This window comes from Cavia porcellus, unplaced genomic scaffold, assembly GCF_034190915.1.
Source record: "Cavia porcellus strain 051 isolate PalLab524CR breed Dunkin Hartley unplaced genomic scaffold, mCavPor4.1 scaffold_27, whole genome shotgun sequence".
NCBI lineage: Eukaryota > Metazoa > Chordata > Mammalia > Rodentia > Caviidae > Cavia > Cavia porcellus.
The window spans coordinates 5,735,897-5,758,029 of NW_026947510.1; the positions used below are offsets into that span (position 1 = coordinate 5,735,897).

A 22,133-nucleotide genomic window follows, 5' to 3' on the forward strand; every position below is an offset into this window, starting at 1 on the left:
TCCATTCTCACTAAAACTGGGACCCACACCTGCAGTGACCTGATTACTTCTCCACCTTGGGTGTGAGCGCAGGAAGCAGCCTGCGTTGGGGCGATGCTGTGTGTGGGTCCTTCCAGGGATAGAGGAGGGTGGCGGCAGGTGAGTCACCCCAGGTGGAGGTGAAGGGGCTGTGCAGGCTGAGTGGGTCAAGGCAGAGGGTGTGATGAGTGCTTTCTGGGAAAAAGGACTTGGGGCGCCTTCCAGGTCCTCACAGGCTTGGCTGCATGGAGCGGGAGGAGGGCAGGCGCGGCTCGGGCTCCGGAGGGAGGATGATCTATTTTAGCAAGCGGGGAGGGCGGAGGGGTGGAGGAGGGAGGCGGTGCGGGGTTTCGGTGCAGCAGTTGGGCTTCCTCGCCAGTGCGGAGGCTGCTGAGACCCCTTCTAATCCAACTCGCCCGCCGGACCTGCAGCAGGCAGCAGGACAATGCTGGCGGTGTCGCTCAAGTGGCGACTGGGCGTGGCCAGGCGGAAGCCCAAAGGTACAGTGATGGGCGGGTGCGTGCGAAGAAGTCCCAGATTCGGGTCAGGGGCCTCTGGCCTCTGCTGTGTCTCTGTCCCTGTCGCTGTCCCTCTCTGCCTCTTTGGGCAGCTGCCACCTGCCTGTCTCCCACTCCCTCTTGATTCCTGTGCTGTCCTCTGTATCCTCACTGCCTATCCTTGTTCTCCTGGGTCTCTTTCCTGGTCTCTGTCTATCCTGTGTCACTCCATCTCCACCCCCACAAGGCCTGGGTGGCCTGGGGGAGGGTGCTGAGCCCTTAGCTGGGGACCCTAGGCCTCACAGTGCCCACCACCTTCAGGGGCAGGTGAGAGACAGGGCAGATTCACAAGCTCTGTGCTTCAGGCTGTGAACTAAGAATAACCACCGGCTAGCAGGAGCTGCGGCTTGGGTGTTAATGTTGTGCTGCTGCACACTGGAGTTGCCCCTACCCTATCTTAATGGTGCAGGAGGAAATCAAGGCACAGAGAGCTCAAGTAACTTGCCTGAGGCCACACAGCGTACACTTGCTGGTGGGGTTCCCACTGGGGACAGGCAGCTTCCTTGGGCTTTTAACCTTGGGTCTGTTATCCCTGGGCAGGGGATGTGCTGGCAACCTATGTGTCTGCACAATGAGGTGTTTCCTGTCTTCTTTTTTCAAAATACAAACATTTCAATGCCTGGAATCCCTTTATCTGGCTTCTGCCACATATCTAACCTTTCCTGGGTGAGACCTCCAGTTCCCTCTGTACTTCCTAATTGTTTTTAAGGTCCCAGGCTGGACAGCCACCTCCCTTCCTGAAGTTTGAAGTTATAAGATCCTTCTGGTGCCAAAAGAAAGAAGCAGGGATTTTGCTTGAGAGACCGGGGCTGTCAGGGTGGGTCCCCTAAGGATAAGAAAGAGTTTGCTGGGTAGAAAAGAGGGTGAACTACTTGTACTGAAGGTTGGGAGCTTGGGAGCTCTCCCTCCAGGACCAGGGAGACCTGTGGTTAGCGTACAGCATGGGGAGGAGGGACTGGGCATCATAGCAGGAGGGTGGAGGGAGGTCGACACTCTGTCCCAGGACACTGGGGGTCACAGGAAACTTTTGATCTGTAAGCCATCTGTATCGTTTTGATCTGTAAGCCAACAGGGCTCCAGGGCCCCAACTATCTCCACATTGAGGGCCACAGTAGGCCCCCATTGCCTGGTCCTGCCTGCACCACAGCATCCTAGGCCAGGGACCTAGGGACCTGCTTCTCCCAACCTCCAGTTGCCTGATCCCAGCAGCCTGCAGAGCTCCAGATGGTTCTTCATTCCCTGAGCACTGATCTAGTGACCGCTGTGTGTGGTGCTGTGAGCTAAATCACTCATGTGACAGTCGGGGAAACTGAGGCCCTAGAGGACGTAGCTCCCCAAGATCTCTCATCCAAGAAAGGAAAGACAGAGTAGGGGCTCCCTGACTGCTCAGCCTTCTGGCCCCTGCCAGATACCTTGATGGAGTTGTTGAGGCTGGGGGTCCTGTTCTGCTGCTCCATGCCTGGCCCTGCTGCTGTCACCCCACCCAACTCCCACCCATCCAGCCCAGTCTCTTCTGCAGAGCCATGAGCTGAGCAAGGTAAGTGGAACAGAGCCATCCTTGCTCCACCATGCCCAGTGCTGTCCTCGTCTCTGCCCAGGTCACATACCCGGCTCTGGATGTGTGATCAGCATGGCAGCATCTGCCCACCCCACTAGCATACCTGCAGTGGCTGTGCACTGCTTTCCCCTAGAGGGGTTGCTGGGCATCCTGGCCTCAGTTTCCTCTCTGTGGCTAGCTTTGGTCCCCAAGTGGGAGCCCTCCTTCCTCCCACTCATTCTCGGGCCTCAGCCCTGCCAGCTCACACTGCAGGTGACTCACTGCAGATGTGCTGCGAGAGATGGCAGAAGCCATGTGACCTGGGTGACATTGAGCTAGGTTCCAGCCCTTTGCAAGTAGTTTAGGGGTTACAGGGCCGCTGGGGTCCCGGTTGGGATGAAGGTGCAGCTTCCTCTTCCCGGCCACTGGCTGTTTGCATGGGAGCTTGAGGTAGCTTTCTCTAGCTTCTGGCCAGCAGGTAGGGACCAGGCCGAGACTCAGGGCTCTAAGAGCCAGAGTGCCCCTCTCTCCGTGGTCCTGTTCTTTTCCTGTGCCTCCTCTGTGCTCGTGACTTCTCTCTTAATTTCCCCTCATGTACCCCTTAATTTCCCCTCTGCCCTCACAGTGCTCAGAGTTGTACAAGCACCTGAGGTTCCGAGGGGCTGGGACTTGGGTACCAGAAAGGGACAGAGACAAATGAGCACTTCTTCCAATACATTGGGGCCCCTTTGACCACAAGGACACCCCAGGACATGCTGGGATCCTACCCCGTTGTAGCCAGTTTGCTTACAGCCCTCACAGAACTCTGATGGTTAGCTTGGGGGAATGAGGCACAGGAATGGAAGGGACCTGGATTCCTGCTCCATCTCCTCCCCAAATTTCAGGCCCCTGTGCCACCCTGTTCCCCCTCTGGCCCCCTGACACCTTGCTCCATGTCCCCTGGGAACCTCTGCCAGACTCTCCTGGCTGTATACTAGTGCTTGTCTAGTCCAGCTGGATCACAGTTCTGTCCACTGAATGCCTGCTGTCCTTCTGCCCAGCCGAGTTTCCAAAGTTCCAGGTGCTTGGTAGACATTACCCAATAGCCAGGTATGGCAGCACAGGTCTGTGATAATCCCAGCACTCAGGATGCTGAAGTAGGAGGGTGAGTTCCAGGCCACCTCACTACATAGTGAAATCTTGTCTTAGAAATAAAAGCAAAGCAAAATCACTTCTTTGTGTGGGCAAGGAAGCTGGAACAGGGCTGTGGTTGCCTTCTTGTCCTCGGTGTTGTGCTCATCCCTATGGGAGCAGCCTGCCATCCTCACTGTGTGGCCCCTGAACAACCGGCCAAGCAGCAGGGGTGGTGGCCACAGGGCCCACTTGGCTTGGTGAGATTTGATTGGTACCCAGTAGATGCTGGAGACCAGCAGCACGCAGGAAGAAGGTGGTGCTAACACCCCAACCTGAGAACTCTGGAGAGGGCTTTTGAGGTTGTCCTGTCTCAGCTTCTGGAGACTAGTTGGTGCTATAGGTGTCGTCACTATGTCAGCTTGAGCCTGCATCACCCGTAGGTTCCACTAATGCTCGTCATTGGGCAGTTCTTGTCTGACATCCCTGCCTGGCCTGTCTGAGCCCCTGCCTTTTCTGACTGTGTGGGCTACTGTGTGGAGCTGCACTCTCTTCCATGGCCTCCCCTCCTTCCTGCCCTTCAGCTTTTCAGGCTCCAGAACTTTTCTGCAGGGAGCCAACACAGTATCCCCAGCCCTCTGCACCCAAAACCCTGAACTGAATGGGCTTGGACAGGGTAGGTGACTTAGCTTCTTCATGTGGAGTCGCTGATGTAGATCTTCCCTTCATCTGAAATGGACCACAGTGTGGGTGAAATCAGGTGAAAGCAAGCAGCCAGGTATTGGGAATTGGCAGACTTGGAAATGCTGCATAAAGTCCATAATCCTCCATGACCTTTTCCTGACTCCTTGCCTGCAAAGGTAAATTCCAGGCAAGCTCTGGGGCCAGACTTGGCTTCCTGTTTGCCAGGGCAGAGGTGGCGGCTCCATGCACTCTGACTGAGCCTAGCACCTCCCTGGCCAGAGAGGAGGCATCAGCACGTGGGTCCCGGAGTTCTGAGCGGACCCAGAAACCTGTCTTCCACACTGGGCAGCACACACCCCCTGTGGCCCAGTCCCTGAGTGTGGTTCACTGTGCTGTTGCATGAGTGTTGACACTATGTACATGTCCTGGCATCATTGTCACTGCCTGTCTCCCCAGGCACCTGAGTGACCTCTGGCCCTTGGCTGGTGGGTGGGGACAGGAGAGGAGGGAGCAGGTGGCTGGAAGACCTGTGGGTGTCCCTGGGATTAGTAGTCAGGGCTGTGACCAGCTGAGTAGAGGGGCAGCTGCCAGCTGTGGCTGGAGGGGACCAGCTGCTCTTGCCTGTCAGGCACAGAGGCCAGCACAGCCTGTTATCCTCACCCTAGGTCTTCACCAAAATCTGGTAGATGCTGATGCAGAGGCCACCAACACCCTGCCCAGGGCCAGCTCACAAGGGAAACTGAGGCCTGGGGGGTCCTGGGGGGCCACCAGGCTCTGTGAGAGGGCCAGGCTGGCTTGTAGTCAAAAACACCGTTGTGCTTCACCTGGAATCCTGTGCTGCCCTAAGTCACCACATTTGGGCAACGCTCATACCTCTTTCTGATGCCACAGTTGTAAAGGACCCCAAGTCCAGGCAAGCATCTGCAGGCGCCGTTCACACTGCCTACCCACACTGCACATCCATATTGGGCAGTGACACTCCCATCCCAAGCACTGAGGACAGTGAGTCCCCTTTAAGCAGAGAGCAGCCCGCCTGGGAGCTGTGTCCCTCCCCTAACCCCTCCCCGGGGACAGGGACAGCGGCACTGCAGGCCACTTCAGGCCTTGGTGGGCAACTAGGAAAAGCAGCATGCTGTGCGGGCTGCGTGGTGAGAGCCCTGGAACAGAGGGTAGGTCATGCCCAGGCATAGGCAGGGGCAGGGGGTGGTGACAGGTGGTGACAACTGGCACCCTGGTCCTGGAGCTGTTGTTCAGAGACAGGACGGAGTGGTGGGAGCAGGCTGTACTCCCAGGGGCTGGGGCATGGGAAGGGGTCAAGGGCACATCAGGCACAGGGAAGGGAGACTGGGTGCCCCTAGGAGCTCAGGAGGCTCGGGAGGGCTCTGTGTGCACTGCAGGATGGACGGGTGCTGGGCAACACGAATGCAGGGAGCTGAGGGGAGTCCTGAGAGGCCCAGTGCCATGTTAGGGAGGGTCAGTGTGGCTGCTTTACCCTCTGTCCATCTGTCTCTCTGGTCTTGGCCTGACCCCAAAGGGAGGGCACTCTGTCCTCACACCTGGGGCCACCCTGCCTGGTACCTCCATCTTTGGCATAACTGCTCCCAGAAGAGGAAACTGAGGCTGGAAAGGGCAGGCTGAGTAGATGTCATGGCCCAGGGGAACTGTGGGGACAGAGGCAGGACCTAACTAGACTGAGGGCAGTGACTCAATCCTCGTGACATCCAAAATCGGGTGCTTTATTCTTCCTATTTTGTAACTGAGAAGACTGAGGCTGTCACAGAGCAGACAGGGATGGCCTGGCCCCTGAGATGGGGCTGTGATCACAGGCACTGCTTTCCTGGCCCGGGCACCTCATCTTTCCATGTTGACTCACGAAAGATCAATGCCAAGGGCCATGAACAGGTCCACCCTGCCTCCCAGTGACACCCACACCCATATGAAGCTTACTGAGACCTGATGCAACCCCAGCTCCATGTCACACTTAAGGCCTGCTGGCCTCACTAGTGTCTTCTCTCTTTGATGATTTCCTGAACCCCAGCCTCACCCACATGGCCCTGCTTGGCCTCCTCCCCAGATCCCAGAGCCTGGAGATCACATCTGCCTTAGCTGATGTGGCTGGAGGCTTGACTAGAAAAATCCCAAACTGGAGCCTCAGGTACTGTGAGATCCAGGTGCTCAGACACTGTCACCAGGACCCTGGGCTGGCTGGCTTTACCTGGTCCCACAGCCTCCCTGGAGTCCATGGGGGGTTGGGCCCTGTCTGTGGGATGGTCGTGCAGTGTGGTTGCACTGTTCAGATGCTGCTGCGGTTCCTTGTCAGCTCATACCCTCCCCCTAGAGCCCTGTTTACTTCCACCACCCCAAAGGGCACTGCTGGGTGCATGGTGTCTGCATCATGGTTGCTCAGGGCAGTGGTTGTGTGTCTCTCTGTCTGGCCCTGCCCTTCCTGTCCCTAGGTCATCAGTGCCTCCTCCCTGTGTTCACTCTCTGATGACAATGGAAACTGAGCTCAAGCCAGACTCCTGGGCACCGCAATGCCAGGCAGCGTCTCCTTCCCTGACATGGAGGCAGGAGGCAGATAAGACCTGCCAGTGTGAGGGCAGCAGGAACTAGTGCTGGATGCCCAAGGGTATCGAGAGGAACAGACCTGGGGAGGTATTTCATTAATGGTTCCTGAAAGAGGAATGCTCCAGGGGGCTGGAACTCCCCAATGGGACCACTGTCTGCCCAGCTCTTAGAGGGAGACCTGGGGTGAGCAGCTGCGGGGGGGGTGTCCGGGCCAGGATTTCTACCGCTCTGCCACTCACCTCTCTCTGCCTTGGTTTCCCTATCTGTGATATGGGGACCGTCAGGAGTGCTCATATACCTCTTAGGGCCCACAGGACTAGCTGTCTGTGTTTTACTGACAGAAGGCTGCTTCCATCCGCCATGTATCACTGTCCCAGCACCATGGGCAGAGGCTGGGAGACACCCAGGTTGCTGGGGTTACCCCACTGAGGGCTCCAGTGCTACAGGGAGGATCCCTTCACTCTGTTTTGGGTAGGGGGCACACAGGGGACCTCATGGGGGGAGCCACATGGCCCAGGTTGAATCCTGGCTCTGTCACCAACAAACTGTGTGCCCCCGACCAGTTGGCTTGACTCCTCTGTGCCTCAGTTTCCTTGTCTGTAACATGAAGATGATGGTGGCCTCCACCACTTAGGATGAGCATAAGAATAAAGTGCTAACAATCTTGAAGCTTTTACAAGGCCTAGGATCACGTTACACTGGCCTTTACCCCTCGACATTACCTAACTCTTCTGTGCTCTGTTTCCCCACCTGGAAAATGGGAATGGCGATTCAACCACCTCAGAAGTAGTGAGGAGTCAATGAAGCTGAGCCTTCAAAGTGCACAGATCAGGCCCTGTGCTTATCAGAAGGTGCGGATGTGGTGGAGGCCGGGGAAATCCTTCACAAGAAATGGAGGGGTCATAGCCCCCATGCACCCAGCAGCATGGTGTGTCCAGCAGCCTGCTTTTCAGGAGGTAAACCTGAGGCTCGGAGACATGTGACTATTTCACTTTGCTCCTTTGCCACTGGGATAGATCCGGCCAGGCCAGCCGGTCTAGTCACAGGCTCAGATCTTCCTGCCTCAGCCTGTGCCTTAGCCTCGGCGGCATGGACCATCAATGACACTCAAGTAGCCCCGCTTCCACCACTGTCCAGGAAGCCTGCAGGGGCTCGGCCTCTCAGGGCCCCTTTGTTCTCAATGCCCCTCCTTACAGCTGTGGAGCCAGGCTTGGGCAGTACCCACCCCTGCCCTTGTCTAGGAGGGACCCTGGCACAGCCGCCTGGCAGCCATCAACTTCCTTTTCCTTTGTCAGAGCTCAGTAGCTCCCTGGAGACCCGGAGAAGGCAAACTGGCAACAATGCTGGGAGAAATGAAGTCGCAGAGAATCCTGTCCAGCCCTGGTCAGAGCAGGGCAGAGGGGCTGGGGTCTGCATGGGCTCTGTCCTCCCTTCCTTGCTCCTGCACCCAACCCACACCACCCGGCTATGGAAGCTGATCTCCCGCTAAGCAAGTTCTTGCAGGATGTGGATGAAGGCAAAGCTCTAATTGCCCGTTGCTGGAAGGAGACAGAAAAAAAAAAAAACAGATAAAAATATCCCTGTTTTTTATGCACGTTTCCAGCTGAAAATTGGTGGGAAAGCTGTTTTTGAAAAGACTTCATCTCTAAGCATATAATTACTGGGTCTCAGAACGAATGAGAGTGAGCAGAAGAGCGTATGCCGGACATGGAGGGGGTGAACTCCATGGTTTCTATAAATAATCACCCTAATGGCTTGGCCAGCTGCCCTCAGGGAGGGGCGGCCCCTATGCTACAGACAGCTCAGCCAGAGGGTGGTTCTGACTCTGCTCACTGCTTGAGCTGAGTACTGCCTCAGTTTCCCTACCCTGGGACTCTTGAAAATGGGCACATTTCAAGATCTTGGGTACCCAGACATCTCCTGCCCCAGAAAAAGCTGGGAGCAAACTCCAGAGGCAAGGATGTGACCCTGCAGAGATCCAGTCCCCTGGCAGGCACTACCTGCCAGGTGACAGCTTGGCCCTGCCATCCCCCACACCTTGCCTACGCTCTTCTCTCACTGTTGTGATCAGTGCTCAGGGGTCTCTGGTCCTCATCTGCTCCCTAGAGCTCCCCAGCCTGGCTAGGGTGAGCTTGGGAAACTATGTCCTGCCCTTCCTGAGAGATGACCCTGGCCACCCCCACACCCACCCCCGCCACATGCACACACACAGGGACCTTGGGCCTGGACTGCCTTGCTGATCCCACACTGCTGGGACACTGTCAACTGTAACTTCTGCTGGGAGGCTCATGTGGTGGCCTTGCAGGTGTGCACAGACTTTGATCTCAGTACTTAGGGGCCATCTAGGGCTCAGGAAGTACCTCTCTGGTGGTTGTCACGGAAGGCCTCACCAATGGTGTGTTGCCCACATACAAAGGGGCATTCATGTGAGCCAAGTCTGGACACTGAACCAGGATGGCCCCAGGGGCCTAGACACCATTTGAACTTCCTCTTAGTACAATTGTCAGTTTCACAGCTTGGGGCAGAGTGAAGGTGGGGGACACAGGGCCAAGTCCCACTCCTTATCCAGCCTGAGTCCCAACCCTTACCAGAGCACTGCCTCAGCTGCAGAGCAGAGTTTCTCTTGGCGTGACATCGATGCCTTAGAAGACACTCATCCGTGTCTGAAATTGACCCTTCTGTTGTCACAGGTGCTCCTGGCATCTGTGATTGGAGACTGGGGTGTTGCTGACCATCCTGCAGTGCAGAGGTTTAGAAATCGTCTTGCAGTGGTGGAGGTACTGGGAAGATGTGCCCCGATACCCCAGCTGGGCCTGGGCCCGCAGGCTATCCTCCTGACTGGTGACCCTATCTGGTCACCCACAAAGGGGAAGTTCTGGTTCTTCTGCAGCTGGGAGCAGGGACAAGGCCAGGAAGGGACCTGGTAGGGTGGTACAGGGCCTGGCTCTGGGGCTGAGTTAAGAGCTGATGATACTTCATCTGGGAGGAGGCTTCAAGAAACCAGCTGCACAGGTGGCCTGGGGTGCCCAAGCAGAGGGTGGTGGGGCTGGGGCTGGTGCTGGCTCTGGTAGAGGTACCTGGGACCTTCTCTATCTGTGCCTCAGTTTCCTCCTCTGTTAAGGGACTTAATAGTGATGCCAGCCTCCTGCCAGAGTCATTGCGAGAGGGAGAGATGGAGGGGTAGCAGCACAGGATGTGAGCAGGACCTAAGCACATGTGGCATGTGCAAGATGGGGAAACACAGGGAGAGAGGGCTGGAACTGTCACCAAGCAGGTGACTAGGAACTGCTTTTGGGTGCAGAGGGCTCATGGGAGAGTGAGAACAATATAGGTCAGGCTGTGCATGTTCTCTCATGCCAGTGCAACCAGCAAGGAAATGAAATAAAAACAATGAAAACAGATATAACGGGTGGGGAGTTAGCTCAGTGGCATAAGCACCTGCCTGGCAAGTGCAAGGTCATGAGTTGGATCCCCAATACCAAAAAAAAAAAAAAAAAAAAAAAAAAAACCCCAAAAAACAGATATAACATTTCAAAAGTAGGAAGTAAATCTCACTTTTATAGATGACTTGATCACATATACAGAAAATTTTTACATCTACAGATTAACTATGAGAATTAGTAGGTGGACTTAAAAATTTAGAGTATAAAACTGTGTTTTTAAACATCCATGGCAAATAACTAGTAAATAACATTTGAAAATAACACAGTCTAAGACTTTTGCTAGTGAAACCATACAGAAAACCCAAAGCTGAAAGCCAACTATGAGGATACGTACTTATTATCACTAAACTTAGGAGGCTGAGACAAGAGAAACACTGCCAGGGCAGTGGGCTTCAAGGGCAGCCTGGGCTACAGAGTGCGTTTGAAGCCAGCCTGGGCTACATAGCATGACACTGTCTCAAAACAAAAACCAAATACCCCCCACCAAACCCCAAAACAAAGAAACAAACCAAAAAAACCCAAAGCAAACAGATTTAACCTGATGGGAGAAGGAGGAGCTGTTGTGTCAGATGGATGATTTTTGAGGGGCCAGAGGCCTCAACAACTTCCTGTCTGCCTCTGGTATCTCTAGGCTCCTCAACTTCACTCCTGTGAAGAATGGGGAAGCGGGGTGACACTGGCTCAGAACCACAGGTCCCTAGTGGGGAACAGGAAAGTCAGGTCTCGCACAGAATGAGGAAATCAGAAATGAAAGTAAAGTGAAGAAAGGTTTTATTTATAAGATTGTACATGCAAGAAAGAGCTGCCAGGTAACCAGAAAGCACTAGAAGGCGGGGGAGTTTGACCAAATTTCCCAAAGATCAGGAGAGCACTGATCTCATAGGGGTGAGCTGGTTTCTAAAATAGATGTTTTCTCTGATTGGTGCAATCTGGGCCAATTAGAGTGTTAGCTTTTGTTTCTGTGTTGAGGAAAGGCCAGGGGCCTAAGGGCCACCTAGTGAGTCTATGTAGTAGTTTCTCAAGAGCTTGCTTCCTCAAGTGCACACCATGATAATCTTGGGGTAAATACACAACCATCAGTCATCGAGGCCGTGTCCTACGTCATCCCTACCTATACCTCCCTCTAATGGTCCCTTCAGAATTGCTGGAGTTTCTTTCCAAGTGAACCAAATCCTTTCCACTCAATCCTCCACTCTCTTTCTGGATTTCTGGCTATGGGCAAAGGAAACACACAAACAAAACCTTGTATGCAAATATTTGTTGCCCTGCTTGGTTCTGAATTGCCTACCACAAGGGCAACACAACCTTTCTTCCAGCTGGTGAATGGCTAAGCAAGCCAGGCACCCATTCTGTGGCACATGCATGGACAGGGAGCAGAAATGGCCACGGATACACATGACATGCATGGAGCAAGCAACTGCAAGACGTGATGGAAATAGGACTCAAGAAATGATGTACTCTGGGACCCTGTTCACGCCATTCTGGAAAAAGCAAGAAATCACAGGGTCAGAGTGGCTCAGTGTTGGCCAGGAGCTGAGGGTTGGAGAGGCTGTTACAAACAGGTAGTGAGGGACAAAGCCTGGCTTATGAGATGGTCAGAGACAAAACGCACACAGAGCGTACATGAATCCTACATCTAAATCGTGAAAGCAGAGAAACAAAGGTTGCCAGACCCCACCCAAAGTCTTCAGCTATCAGATCCTCAGTGAGGTTCAACTTTATGTTTCTGGCCAGTTTGCGGCCACATGGGTGCTGTTGCCAGAGTCAGCATTTTGGAAACCCTTTGTTATGCCCATCTGCAGTCAATGGATCACAGGGCCCCACCCCTCCCAAGGACACCAAAATCCACCAGAGTTCCAGGCCTCTGTATAAAGCAGCTCATGCTGGCATAAACCTGTACATAGCCCCTGTATGCAGTCAGCGCCCCATAACTGTCGGTTCAGCCACTTGCCTCAAAACTGTCTGAAAAAGAGCCGCCCCCTCACTGAATGTATGCAGGGTTTGATTTTTGCTGTCCTGCAATGGCATGATGTTACATCCACCTCACTTGTGGTACACAGGATGGCAGGAGGACTCACCTGGGTCCTGCCACACTGCACCATACTGTTGTGCGAGCTCAAGTGTTTGTGAATTGGGGTGTTTGGGGATCCTAGGCACTGGGGCAACTGTACCTTAAATCATGTTTAGTTTGTAATAAGACCTAGAGTGGAGGCAGTGCTCTGTGTGTGGCTGCATGCTGCATTGTCTGGGAGGAGGAAGAGAGCTTTGCTCAGGTACAGGCACAGCTTCTGCTCTTAAGTCTTCACCCCCACGGTGGCAGAATCTGCAGATGTGAAGTCTACGCATAGCGAGCTGACTGTACTTCTTGTTCGTTTGTTTTTTGGATGGAACCTAGGTCCTTTGCTGAGCTCCATCCCCAACACTTTTCACTTTTTATTTTAAAACAGAGTCTCAGTAAGTCACTAAATTGCCCAGCCTGGGTTTAAACTTGTGATCTTCTTGCCTCAGCCTCTCACAGTACTGGGACAATGGACCTGACTGTACTTTTCTGATGTTTAAAATAGATGAAAAACTTCCTGGTAATTTAAAAATACCATGAAAGACAGATTTCACTGCAGATTAGACACATCCCAGAGAGAGAGAGATTCAGGAAATCTGGGGGCGAGGTGCGCTCTGGGTTGTGGAGGTCAAGGGCACCTCTCCGTGGGGAACTAAAATGTCCCCTTAGGGTGCAATGAATTTTGGAAGATGTGCTCTTACACCGCAATATGCAGACCCCACAAGGTCACAGTCCCTGGGTCCACTCAGGATGCTGGTAGAGCACCACTTCTCAGCACATCGGTACCTGTACGTGTGTGTGTGGGGGGGGCACACATGCACCATTCCAGCAAGCGTGCAAGCACAACTCCAAGAAGAGGCAGCAGACCTGGATCTCACTGGGACTGTGCGATACCCTGCTGTGTGGTGTAGACGTGGGTTGCCCTGTCTATGCCTCAGCTTCCTAATATATATGATGGGATCATTTTAGCAGCCCTGGGTGTTTGACATTTGACTGCAGGGCAGTTGTGGACACCCACAAGGACACTCAGCCAGAAGAGTGCAGGTGCGGCCTCCCTGCCTTCTAGGACCCAGTCCAGGCCCAGAGCACTGATGGAGAGGGACTCATGCACGGCCCTGGAAGGGTCCTGGGGCCAGGCCAGAGGGTGAGGACTCAAGGTGACTCTGTCTCCACAGACGACCGGCCTTACTGCAAAGGCATCCAGGACGTGGTTGGCGGTGACGGGGCCCTGGCCTGCCGCAGACAGAGCATCCCAGGTATGATCTCCCTGTCCCTGCATCCTGTGTGTCCTCTGTGTAGCCCTGGCCACCCTGCCTCATTGCCCATTCAACACCCGTCTTTGTCTCCTGCAGAGGAGTGCCGTGGTGTCACTGTGGTGGAGCTGACCAAGAGTGAGGGCAGCACACTGGGCCTGACTGTTTCGGGCGGTACCGACAAGGATGGGAAGCCCAGGGTCTCCAGTCTCAAGCCTGGAGGGCTCGCAGCCAGGTGAGCGGTAGAGGGGACAGCAGACTAGGCTGAGTGTGTGCCCGGAGCAGGAAGGGTCTGTTCCTCGCCTTGGCCTCTCCAAGGTCCCTTATACCAGGGGCTGCCTGGGCCCTTGCACTCCACCCACACCTTTGTAGCCATTCTCTCCCTCTGGGGTCTGTTCCCTGCAGTTCATCCTCTCCCATGTGGCACGGGTCACTGCTCCTGTGGGAAGCCCCCTGGCTGTCTCACTTGTGCTGTGTGACCTTGGACCACTGAATGGCCTGAATCTCCATAGAATGAGAATCAGAAGTTGTCAGGAGCCCCAGGTGACAGATATGGAAGCCAATCCCAGGCCACCAGTCACCATGTACCTGCCTCACACAGGAGTGACCTGCTGACCGTGGGTGACCACATCCGGTCGGTGAACGGCATCCGCCTGGCCCGGCTGCGACATGATGAGATTGTCGCCCTGCTGAGGAACGTGGGGGAGCGCGTGGTGCTGGAGGTGGAGTATGAGCTGCCCCCGCCCGGTGGGTGCCTCTCCTCGGAGGCCGGGCCGGGGCCATGCCAGGTGGGGGCAGGGAGGTGTGCAGGCTGTCACCAGGAGGCTTCAAGTCTCAGCCTGGCTGTAGCTCTTCCCAGCATAGAGATCTGAGGGCCCCAGCTGGGCATTATCCCTGGCCTGCTTGGAAGTTGCAGTCTTGGGGTCTGAATTCTCAGTGTTGCTCTCAAGCCTGGCCGAGTCTAGCCAGACTTGAGCCCAAGGCCACCTGGCACTTGAGAGTGAGCGGGGCCCTCTCCTCCCTTGGCAGGTAAAGCAGTAATGGGATGAGGGTCTCTCTAGAACCCAGTGCTCCTGGGATGGGCTTTGGGAACATCTGCCAGCCTAGGCCCTTGCAAGAGACTCATGGGTCTCCCTCTCCTCCACAGCCCCAGAGAACAACCCCAGGGTCGTCTCGAAGACAGTGGATGTCTCCCTTTACAAGGAGGGCAACAGTTTCGGCTTTGTCCTCCGAGGTCAGTGTAGGAACCGCTTGGCTCAGGAAATGAGGAGGGATTCTGTATATGTTGGGTTTTCCTTTTTTAACTCTAAAGAACCGTGGACTATTAAGTGTTTGGGGCAAAGGGGAATGGGAGAGACCCTGAACAGGGATGGGAAGCCACTGCTAAGATAATAAACAGGTTTGGTGCAAAAAGGGAAGTAAGACAAGATCTCAGGGAAGGAAGCAGAGATTTGGGTCCTGGGTCCTGTCCCTTGTCCTATCTCTGGAGAAGTTACAGCTGGTGTCTCTAGATAAGTCCACAAGTAGCAAGGACAAGGTAGGTGCCAGGCAAGTGTCCTTGGGGAAATTTCTTAGGGGCTGACTGGGCTGTGGGCAGAGGGGAAGGCGTACGAAGATGAGTGTTGCCTTCTGTTGGCTCCTGCCCAGGAGGCACCCATGAAGATCTGCACAAGTCCCGCCCACTCGTCCTGACACACGTGCGGCCAGGGGGTCCAGCTGACAGGTGAGCCTGAGCCTAAGGAGACTCACACCACCCAGAGACCCCCAGCCCTATGCAGTGGGCAAGTAGGGCCATGCTACCCTCCCCAGCTGAGCCCACAGAGATGGAATGAGGTCATGGGAGAGGGACCCTGGGCCTGCTCTGTGACAGCCCAGGATCTGGAGAGTGCTATACTCCCCAGAGAGGCCTGGCATGGCCTCGTGGTCAGTCTAAATCTGTCCTGGGACAGAGCCCAGCTGAGCTATTCCAGGATGGCCTGAAACAGCCTGGACCACCTGTCAGGGCCAGAGTGGACCTCAGCCAAGGAGATGCTTGCTCTCCCAGGCCCTCGGGGGCCTTTCCACTGGCGTTACCAGTGCAGGGTGGGAGAGGACCTTGACAGTGGGAACATGATGGTTCCCTGTGGACCCAGCAGACCTGGCAACTTCTGTGGGCCCATGCTTTCCTTGACCGGGCCCTGAAGGTCTCCCCTATCTTTTCCCTGCCCTTCCTGCAGGGAGGGCTCCCTGAAGGCAGGTGACCGGCTGCTCAGCGTGGACGGCATCCCACTGCATGGGGCTAGTCATGCTGCTGCCCTGGCCACCCTACAGCAGTGCGGCCATGAGGCACTCTTCCGGGCGGAGTATGATGTGACTGCCCCAGGTGCCAGCCTAGGCGAGGAGTATGCTGGGCATTGGGTGGGGGGCACCCTGGGGACTCATGGAGCACAGATGAGGCCTCTGTCCCAGAGAGCTGGCATCCACTGGGGAGAGTAAGTCAGGGAGCCAAATAGATGGTAGCATGTCCACAGGGACCCAGGTGGACAGGGAGAGAGTCAAGCCTGGGTTTAGGGGTACAGGTTGTGGGGTATGGGGATAAGGGCTCAGGGTGCCACTGCCAGCCAGATATGTGGTCAGCCATTCTCTACATGACAGAGACTGTTATTCATGTTGAGGTGATCCCTGTCCCTGTCCCAGCTTTGCAGTATAGGGGACTCACTGGTCACTGGGGTGCAGAGCAGGGCTGGGAGGAAATGTGCATCCCATTTCCCCACAACCCACTTGTCTCTGTGAGCAGACTTGGTGGCCGGGACAACTGGGCCACTGATGGTGGAGATTGTGAAAACTCCAGGGTGCGCCCTGGGCATCTCTCTTACTGCTGGCTATCACCGGAACAAGCCAGTCATCACAGTGGACCGCATCAAGCCAGCCAGTGTGGTGGACAGGTGAGGCCCACTGGACAGCACCTCTGGGGTATGCAAGGTGGGAGACCGAGCTTCAGCTGGACCAGCTTTCATTTCTACCCTGCCAGGAGTGGGGCCCTGCGTGCAGGGGACCACATCCTGTCCATTGACGGCACCAGCACAGAACGCTGCTCCCTGCAAGATGCCACCAAGCTGCTGGCAGGTGTGGTGGAGAAAGTGCGACTGGAGGTCCTGCCTGCTCCCCAGAGCCGGTGGCCCCCACAGCCTGTAGATGCAGGTGGGTCCCGGGCTTGGACCAAGAGGCAAAGAGGCCATGCCACCTGCCCAAGCCGGGTGGCGTCATTGGGCTTCCTGACCTCTCGGACCAGGCATCTGATATGCAGGGGAATGCTGCTGGCAGTGTAGACCATGTGGGGTTCAGGGTCTAGGGTGGGGAACCCGAGACAGTAGGACACGCAGAACCCTGGGAGGCCTGGGCTGGGTGTGAAGGAAAAGGGGGAAGAAATGTGGCCATGCTGTGACTGGACAAAGGAGCTGCTGTGGCTGTGGTAATATACATGGCTGAGACTCCCAGGCCTGGCCATAATGCCTTGTCCTAGAAGGAGAAAAGAGATGGTGGCAGGGGCCCCTGGCTGGAGGACTCTGGCCTCCTTGCCCAGCTGTCCCTTGCCAAGCCCCTCTCTCCTACCCACAGTGAAGATAAAAAGGTTCGAGCCCCCTGTCTGGGAGCCCCATGCTCCCTCCTGCCATAACCCACAGCCCACCTGGGGCCCAAATCAGAGCTGAAGTGTGAATACCCGTTCCTAAAGGTTGGGGGCAAAGACAGGGCTGCCTGCTGTCCCCTGCATGTCAGGAGTTCCACGTGGGGCTCTGGCTCCTTGGGCCATGCAGCAAGACTCATGTGTCATCTTCCAGCCTTGCCCTCCAGCCCCTACTCCTCACCACATGTGGACCATGCCTCTCCACGTACGCACCCCAGCACCCTGCCCCGGGGACCCCCACCTGGCAGCCCACGTGCCACTCCGATGCGCAGGAGGCCACGCAGGAGGGAGCACAGGAGCTCACGTGAGTAGGCCTGGTCTTGGGGTGGACATGGGTACCAGAGACCCCAGAGGCTCCCAGGTGTGATTGATCCCTTTCCTCGGCACATAAACCCAGGACCACACATATGCCACACAAGGCAGGGTCTCCTCTGTGGTGATGAATACATTCTAAAATGGGACTGGGCCACTTGCTTAGGGTCCCCACAACTACTCACATGAATTGCGTACTTTAGCTGAGTAGTCATTAAAAGACATGACGTGTGTCTCAATACACCATTACCTCAAACCATGCAGAGCACCAGCATGTGCTGGAGCAGGGTCCATTCCAAGGTTCTGTGACTGGGGTCAGACAGCTCATGGACAGCAAATGGATGGGCAGGCACAAAAGACCATGCACTGCTCCATGCCTCTCAGCATCCTTTCCATATCCCACTTGACCAGCCAAGGCAAGCTGTCCCAACGATCTGCCCCCTTCTGCCCTGTCATAGCAGGGCAGGACTTGTGCCCAAGACTCTAGCATGACTTTATCATGCCCGGAGCACAGAGGTGAGAGGCTGGCAGACAGGGTGGTATAGCTGCTCCACCGGATTGCTGGGTATTGACAATTTCTTGGTGTGGCTAACTTACCTCGCCACAGTGGGTCCCTGTGGGACCCAGTACTTCCTGCTGCCATGTTCTTGTGGGAACTTGGGGGAGTAATGGGGGCACTCCCTGGGGTCCCTGAGTGCTGTTCTCTTGTCCCACAGTGTCCCTGGCATCCAGCATGGTAGGGCCAGGTGGGCAGATTGTGCATGTGGAGACCACGGAGGTGGTACTGTGCGGGGACCCCCTCAGCGGCTTTGGACTGCAGCTCCAGGGTGGCATCTTTGCCACTGAGACCTTGTCATCTCCACCCCTTGTGCGCTTCATTGAACCTGACAGTCCAGCAGAGAGGTAAGCCCCTCCCCCCAGGCCACCAACTCTGACTAGAGACTCTGAGACAGCAGTGAAACTGAGTCACAGGTATTTCCCTGCCCCATCCCATGGCCTCTGTCAGCCCCATTTACCTTTGAGGAGGCCGAGGCCCAGAGAAGATGACTTCCTGACCTGTGTGTGGGGTCCTTGGGACTTGAATCCTCTCTGCCCTCCTTGGGTCTGACTGGCGACATCAACGCAGGGGACAGATAGGGAGACCAAAGCTAGCGTCCATGACAGAGTGCCACATGGTGCTGTCACAGACTCTGCCCCCACTGGGCCTAGGTGTGGCCTGCTACAGGTGGGTGACCGAGTCCTGGCCATCAATGGTGTTGCCACTGAGGACGGGACCATGGAGGAGGCTAACCAGCTGCTTCGGGATGCTGCGCTGGCCCACAGGGTTGTGCTGGAGGTGGAGTTTGACGTGGCAGGTGAGTGGGTGCCCTCTACCATTGCCTAATGCCTGCACCCAGCATCCCCTGGACATCAGCAGCCTTGGTGGCGAGGTCACAGGGTGGGACCCAGAGGGTACAGAACTTGAGTTCTGACTCAGGGCTGCCCATCCATAAGCTGCTACAGGACACCCCTTCCCTGTGACCAGGATCCCCTCTGTCAGTGTAGGTAGAGTAGGCATGAGTGAGAGGCCCAAATGGCGTCCCCATAGGTTGGGGTCCCCATGGTTTGATCCCATCTGTCTCTGCAGAGTCTGTCGTGCCAAGCAGCGGCACATTCCATGTGAAGTTGCCCAAGAGGCGTGGTGTGGAGCTGGGCATCACTATCAGCTGTGAGTCATCACCCGCCCTGAGCCAGCACAGCTGCCAGGGGCGACCACTTTACCGGTTGTGCAGTGTCCTTGCTCCCCACTCTGCATAGGGGACCCTCATGGACCTGAAGGCACCACAGGGTCTCACGAGTGAACTGTAGGGCCATGTGCCAGATGGGCCAGGCTTCCTGTCTCATTTCCTGCTCCCAGGGCCCAGAAGAGACCAGAGTGCTGGGTCACATTTGTCAGAGAAGGAAAAGGAAGGTGGCAGAAAAGCCCCGCTCAGGTGCTTAGTAAATCTGGGATGGGCAGAAGCTGAAGTCCAGGCTCAGCCAGCAAGCTCTTGCATCCCTGCTCCTGTGATCTCAGGGCCTTTATACGGCTCTGCCCTTGAGTCTCTCCTCATCCATCCATGGGACGTGGCTAAGGGGCGGCATGCTGGCCCCATACACATGCACACACAAGCAATACACATACTTGTGTATACACGTGCGCACATGCATGCACACGTGTGGACACACACAGGGCCGCCTCAGCCAGCCTTCCCACTGCCCTGCCCTTCATGCAGCCTTTTCTGTCTTACTCTCTTCCCTGCTCTCGTCTAAGAAGCCACCCTTGTCCTTCCTGTCCTTCTGTCCCCTGGCTGGGTTCCTTCGGGCTGTGCCCCAGTCATAGGCACAGAGAGCAACCAGGCTGCCCTCCCAGACTGTGGTTGGCTGGGGGAAGGTGAGCAGAAGGAAACAGGCAGCAAGTATTGAGTGTCTACTGCATGCCAGGAGGCTGGCAGGGCCTCAAGCCCATGTCTGTCACCTGCTTCCACTTTGCCACGTCCCTGTGAGGTGTGTCATGTCACAGCCAGTTTACCGAACAAATGGCGCCCAAGAGATGGCTCCTTTGCTCAGGATGCGTGGCGGGGTGGGGGGGGGTTGGAGGCGGGGGAGGACAGGAAAGAACAGGTTGAGACAGCGCAGTCTGGACCCCACGGAGGCCACAGTCTCCGCGTCAGACCGCGCCCTTCCCGTAGCGGCCAGCAGGCGGCGTGGCGAGCCCCTCATCATCTCCGACATCAAGAAGGGCAGCGTGGCGCACAGGTAGAGGAGGGCACCGGGCGGGCGGGTGGCGGATGCTGCGTGCGCGAGGGGCAGCTCCTCCCCTTCCCCCTGCAGGACCGGCACACTGGAACCGGGCGATAAGCTGCTGGCCATCGATAACGTGCGACTGGACGACTGCCCCATGGAGGAAGCCGTGCGCATCCTGCGCCAGTGCGAGGACCTGGTGAGGCTGAAGGTCCGCAAGGACGAGGACAACTCTGGTACGAGCCCCAGCCCCAGCCTCCCCCCGCCCCGCTCGCCCCGCCGCCCGCTCACGTTGCCCTTGCAGACGAGCAGGAGGCCACGGGTGCCGTGAGCTACACCGTTGAGCTGAAGCGCTACGGGGGCCCGCTGGGCATCACCATCTCGGGCACCGAGGAGCCTTTCGACCCCATCATCATCTCGGGCCTCACCAAGCGCGGGCTGGCCGAGAGGTGAGCGGGCGGTGCGGCAGTGGGGACCAGATACTGGAGTGTCCCCTCTGTGCGCCAGGGCGGGTCTGTAAACTTGCCATGTCCGTGGGTGAGAACGTACTGGGGGCTCGCCCAGAAAGAGAGGTGGCCCCGGCACTCAGGATGCATCTAGACCTCTTGCTGCCAGGCGGTGCCCCTGAGAGTTGTCTCCGGAGCAGAGGCACCCACGGGGGCCACCTGCAGGCACGAAAGAAGGACCCAGCCTCAGTCCTTGTGCTTGGTGCGCCCCCTGCTGGTCATAGGTAGTGGGGCTACTCTGTCGGTTCCAGTGAGGCCACCTGGCAATGGGCACAGTTACCTCCTCACCGTGTAACTCGTGCGGTCTGCGGAATGGCGTCTGAGCTCCAAACCGAATGGTCAAGTTTCTACTAGCCACTTACAGAAGGATAAAAAAATCAATGCGAGTCAACAGTTTCCAATGCAGACAGCTGCTGGCTCTTCCTGGAACTTTGCTCACAGAGCGCTTCACAGTTATGCTGTGTCTCACCCCATCCTGCTTCTACTTGGCCGCCCGACTGGGGCCGTGATGGTGGACACCTAGTGCACACCCTGATGCTGGGGTCCCTGCTGTACCCGGGCTGTGGTGGGGTTGGGGAGGCAAGGCAGCACCCAGCAATGTGTGATCCCTGGGTTCCTGCCACCCACCCCACCAAGATACCGAGAGCCTGGTCCTAACTCCTATTCAGGCTCCAAACCATTCTCCAGATGCGCACTGTACCGTCCCCTCCCAGGTTTCAGACCCAGTTAAGACTCTGTTAATGTAACCCAAGGTCACAATGCCCACCTTCTTTTTCAGTTGGGCATAGCGGGTTTTGCCAGGATTCACTCTGGGCCCCAGGGTTTCCATGAGGGGAGAGGCCCCCTCCCAGATCCTACGTGTGGGTCCTGATCCTGCCTCGTCCCCCCTCAGGACTGGTGCCATCCACGTGGGAGACCGCATCCTGGCCATCAACAGTGTGAGCCTCAAGGGCCGGCCACTGAGCGAGGCCATCCACTTGCTGCAGGCAGCTGGCGAGACTGTCACACTGAAGATCAAGAAGCAGCTGGAGCGTGAGTCTGGGGTCCAGTCACCGGGGTGAAGGGGTTGAGGGAGGGGAGGGCAGCTGGGTGTTCCTGCTGAGGTGTGGCTCTGGGTCACAGGCTTCCACAGGTCTGGTGTGGCCCGTGTCCCCTCTCTTCTGCATGTGCTGTCTCCCGTGTGCCTGTGGCCACACCCTGTCCATCCTCAGGGTCCCTGACCCTGTCCCCAGCTTTGGTGGTGGGCAAAGCCAAGTTATAGGCTCTTGTATCACTTGCTGTGTGGCCTGTGTCTTAGTTTCCCTGTCCGAGGCCCCTGGTCAGCAGTGACTCCTCCCCCAGGCCCTCTCATGCCCCACAAGTTGGGCAATGTCAGCGAGACCAGTGACACGGAAGAGGACCCACCTGAGGCCCTGAAGGCTGGTGCACTAGCCACCCGCTTTCCTTCTGCAGTGTGTAGTGTGGACAGTGCCGTGGAGTCCTGGGACAGCTTGGCCACTGAGGGTGGCTTTGGGGGCCCAGGTAACTCTCAGCCCACCTCTGAAGACTCCTGTCCCTCTCCTGCCCCCTCCCCCAGCTGGCCCTGGCCTTTTCCTTCAGGGACTCTTCCTGACCCCACCCCCCATGCCACTCCTAGGGACCCTTGGGTCCAAGCTCTTG

General features: G+C 56.5%; 1 protein-coding gene across 6 annotated transcripts in view; it reads left to right on the top strand.

Annotated features, from left to right (window-relative positions):
- Grip2 (glutamate receptor interacting protein 2) overlaps positions 1-22,133 on the top strand; it is a 47,787-nt gene that overhangs the window by 17,669 nt on the left and 7,985 nt on the right. For 3 of the 6 annotated variants that reach the window (XM_013145041.2, XM_013145044.2, XM_013145045.3), the window contains exons 1-18: positions 358-518; positions 13,152-13,232; positions 13,329-13,464; positions 13,831-13,976; positions 14,377-14,463; positions 14,877-14,952; positions 15,446-15,591; positions 16,006-16,153; positions 16,240-16,409; positions 17,048-17,197; positions 17,922-18,108; positions 18,415-18,560; positions 18,833-18,913; positions 19,917-19,983; positions 20,059-20,204; positions 20,273-20,417; positions 21,367-21,506; positions 21,816-21,995. In XM_013145041.2, coding sequence (XP_013000495.1) covers positions 464-518; positions 13,152-13,232; positions 13,329-13,464; positions 13,831-13,976; positions 14,377-14,463; positions 14,877-14,952; positions 15,446-15,591; positions 16,006-16,153; positions 16,240-16,409; positions 17,048-17,197; positions 17,922-18,108; positions 18,415-18,560; positions 18,833-18,913; positions 19,917-19,983; positions 20,059-20,204; positions 20,273-20,417; positions 21,367-21,506; positions 21,816-21,995 — 2,287 coding nt within the window. In that variant the 5' untranslated portion in view covers positions 358-463. Of the gene's footprint in view, positions 1-357; positions 519-4,918; positions 5,076-13,151; positions 13,233-13,328; positions 13,465-13,830; positions 13,977-14,376; positions 14,464-14,876; positions 14,953-15,445; positions 15,592-16,005; positions 16,154-16,239; positions 16,410-17,047; positions 17,198-17,921; positions 18,109-18,414; positions 18,561-18,832; positions 18,914-19,916; positions 19,984-20,058; positions 20,205-20,272; positions 20,418-21,366; positions 21,507-21,815; positions 21,996-22,133 lie in introns of those variants that run through there. The other 3 variants (XM_013145043.2, XM_013145042.3, XM_023562128.2) reach the window with 3 other exon arrangements.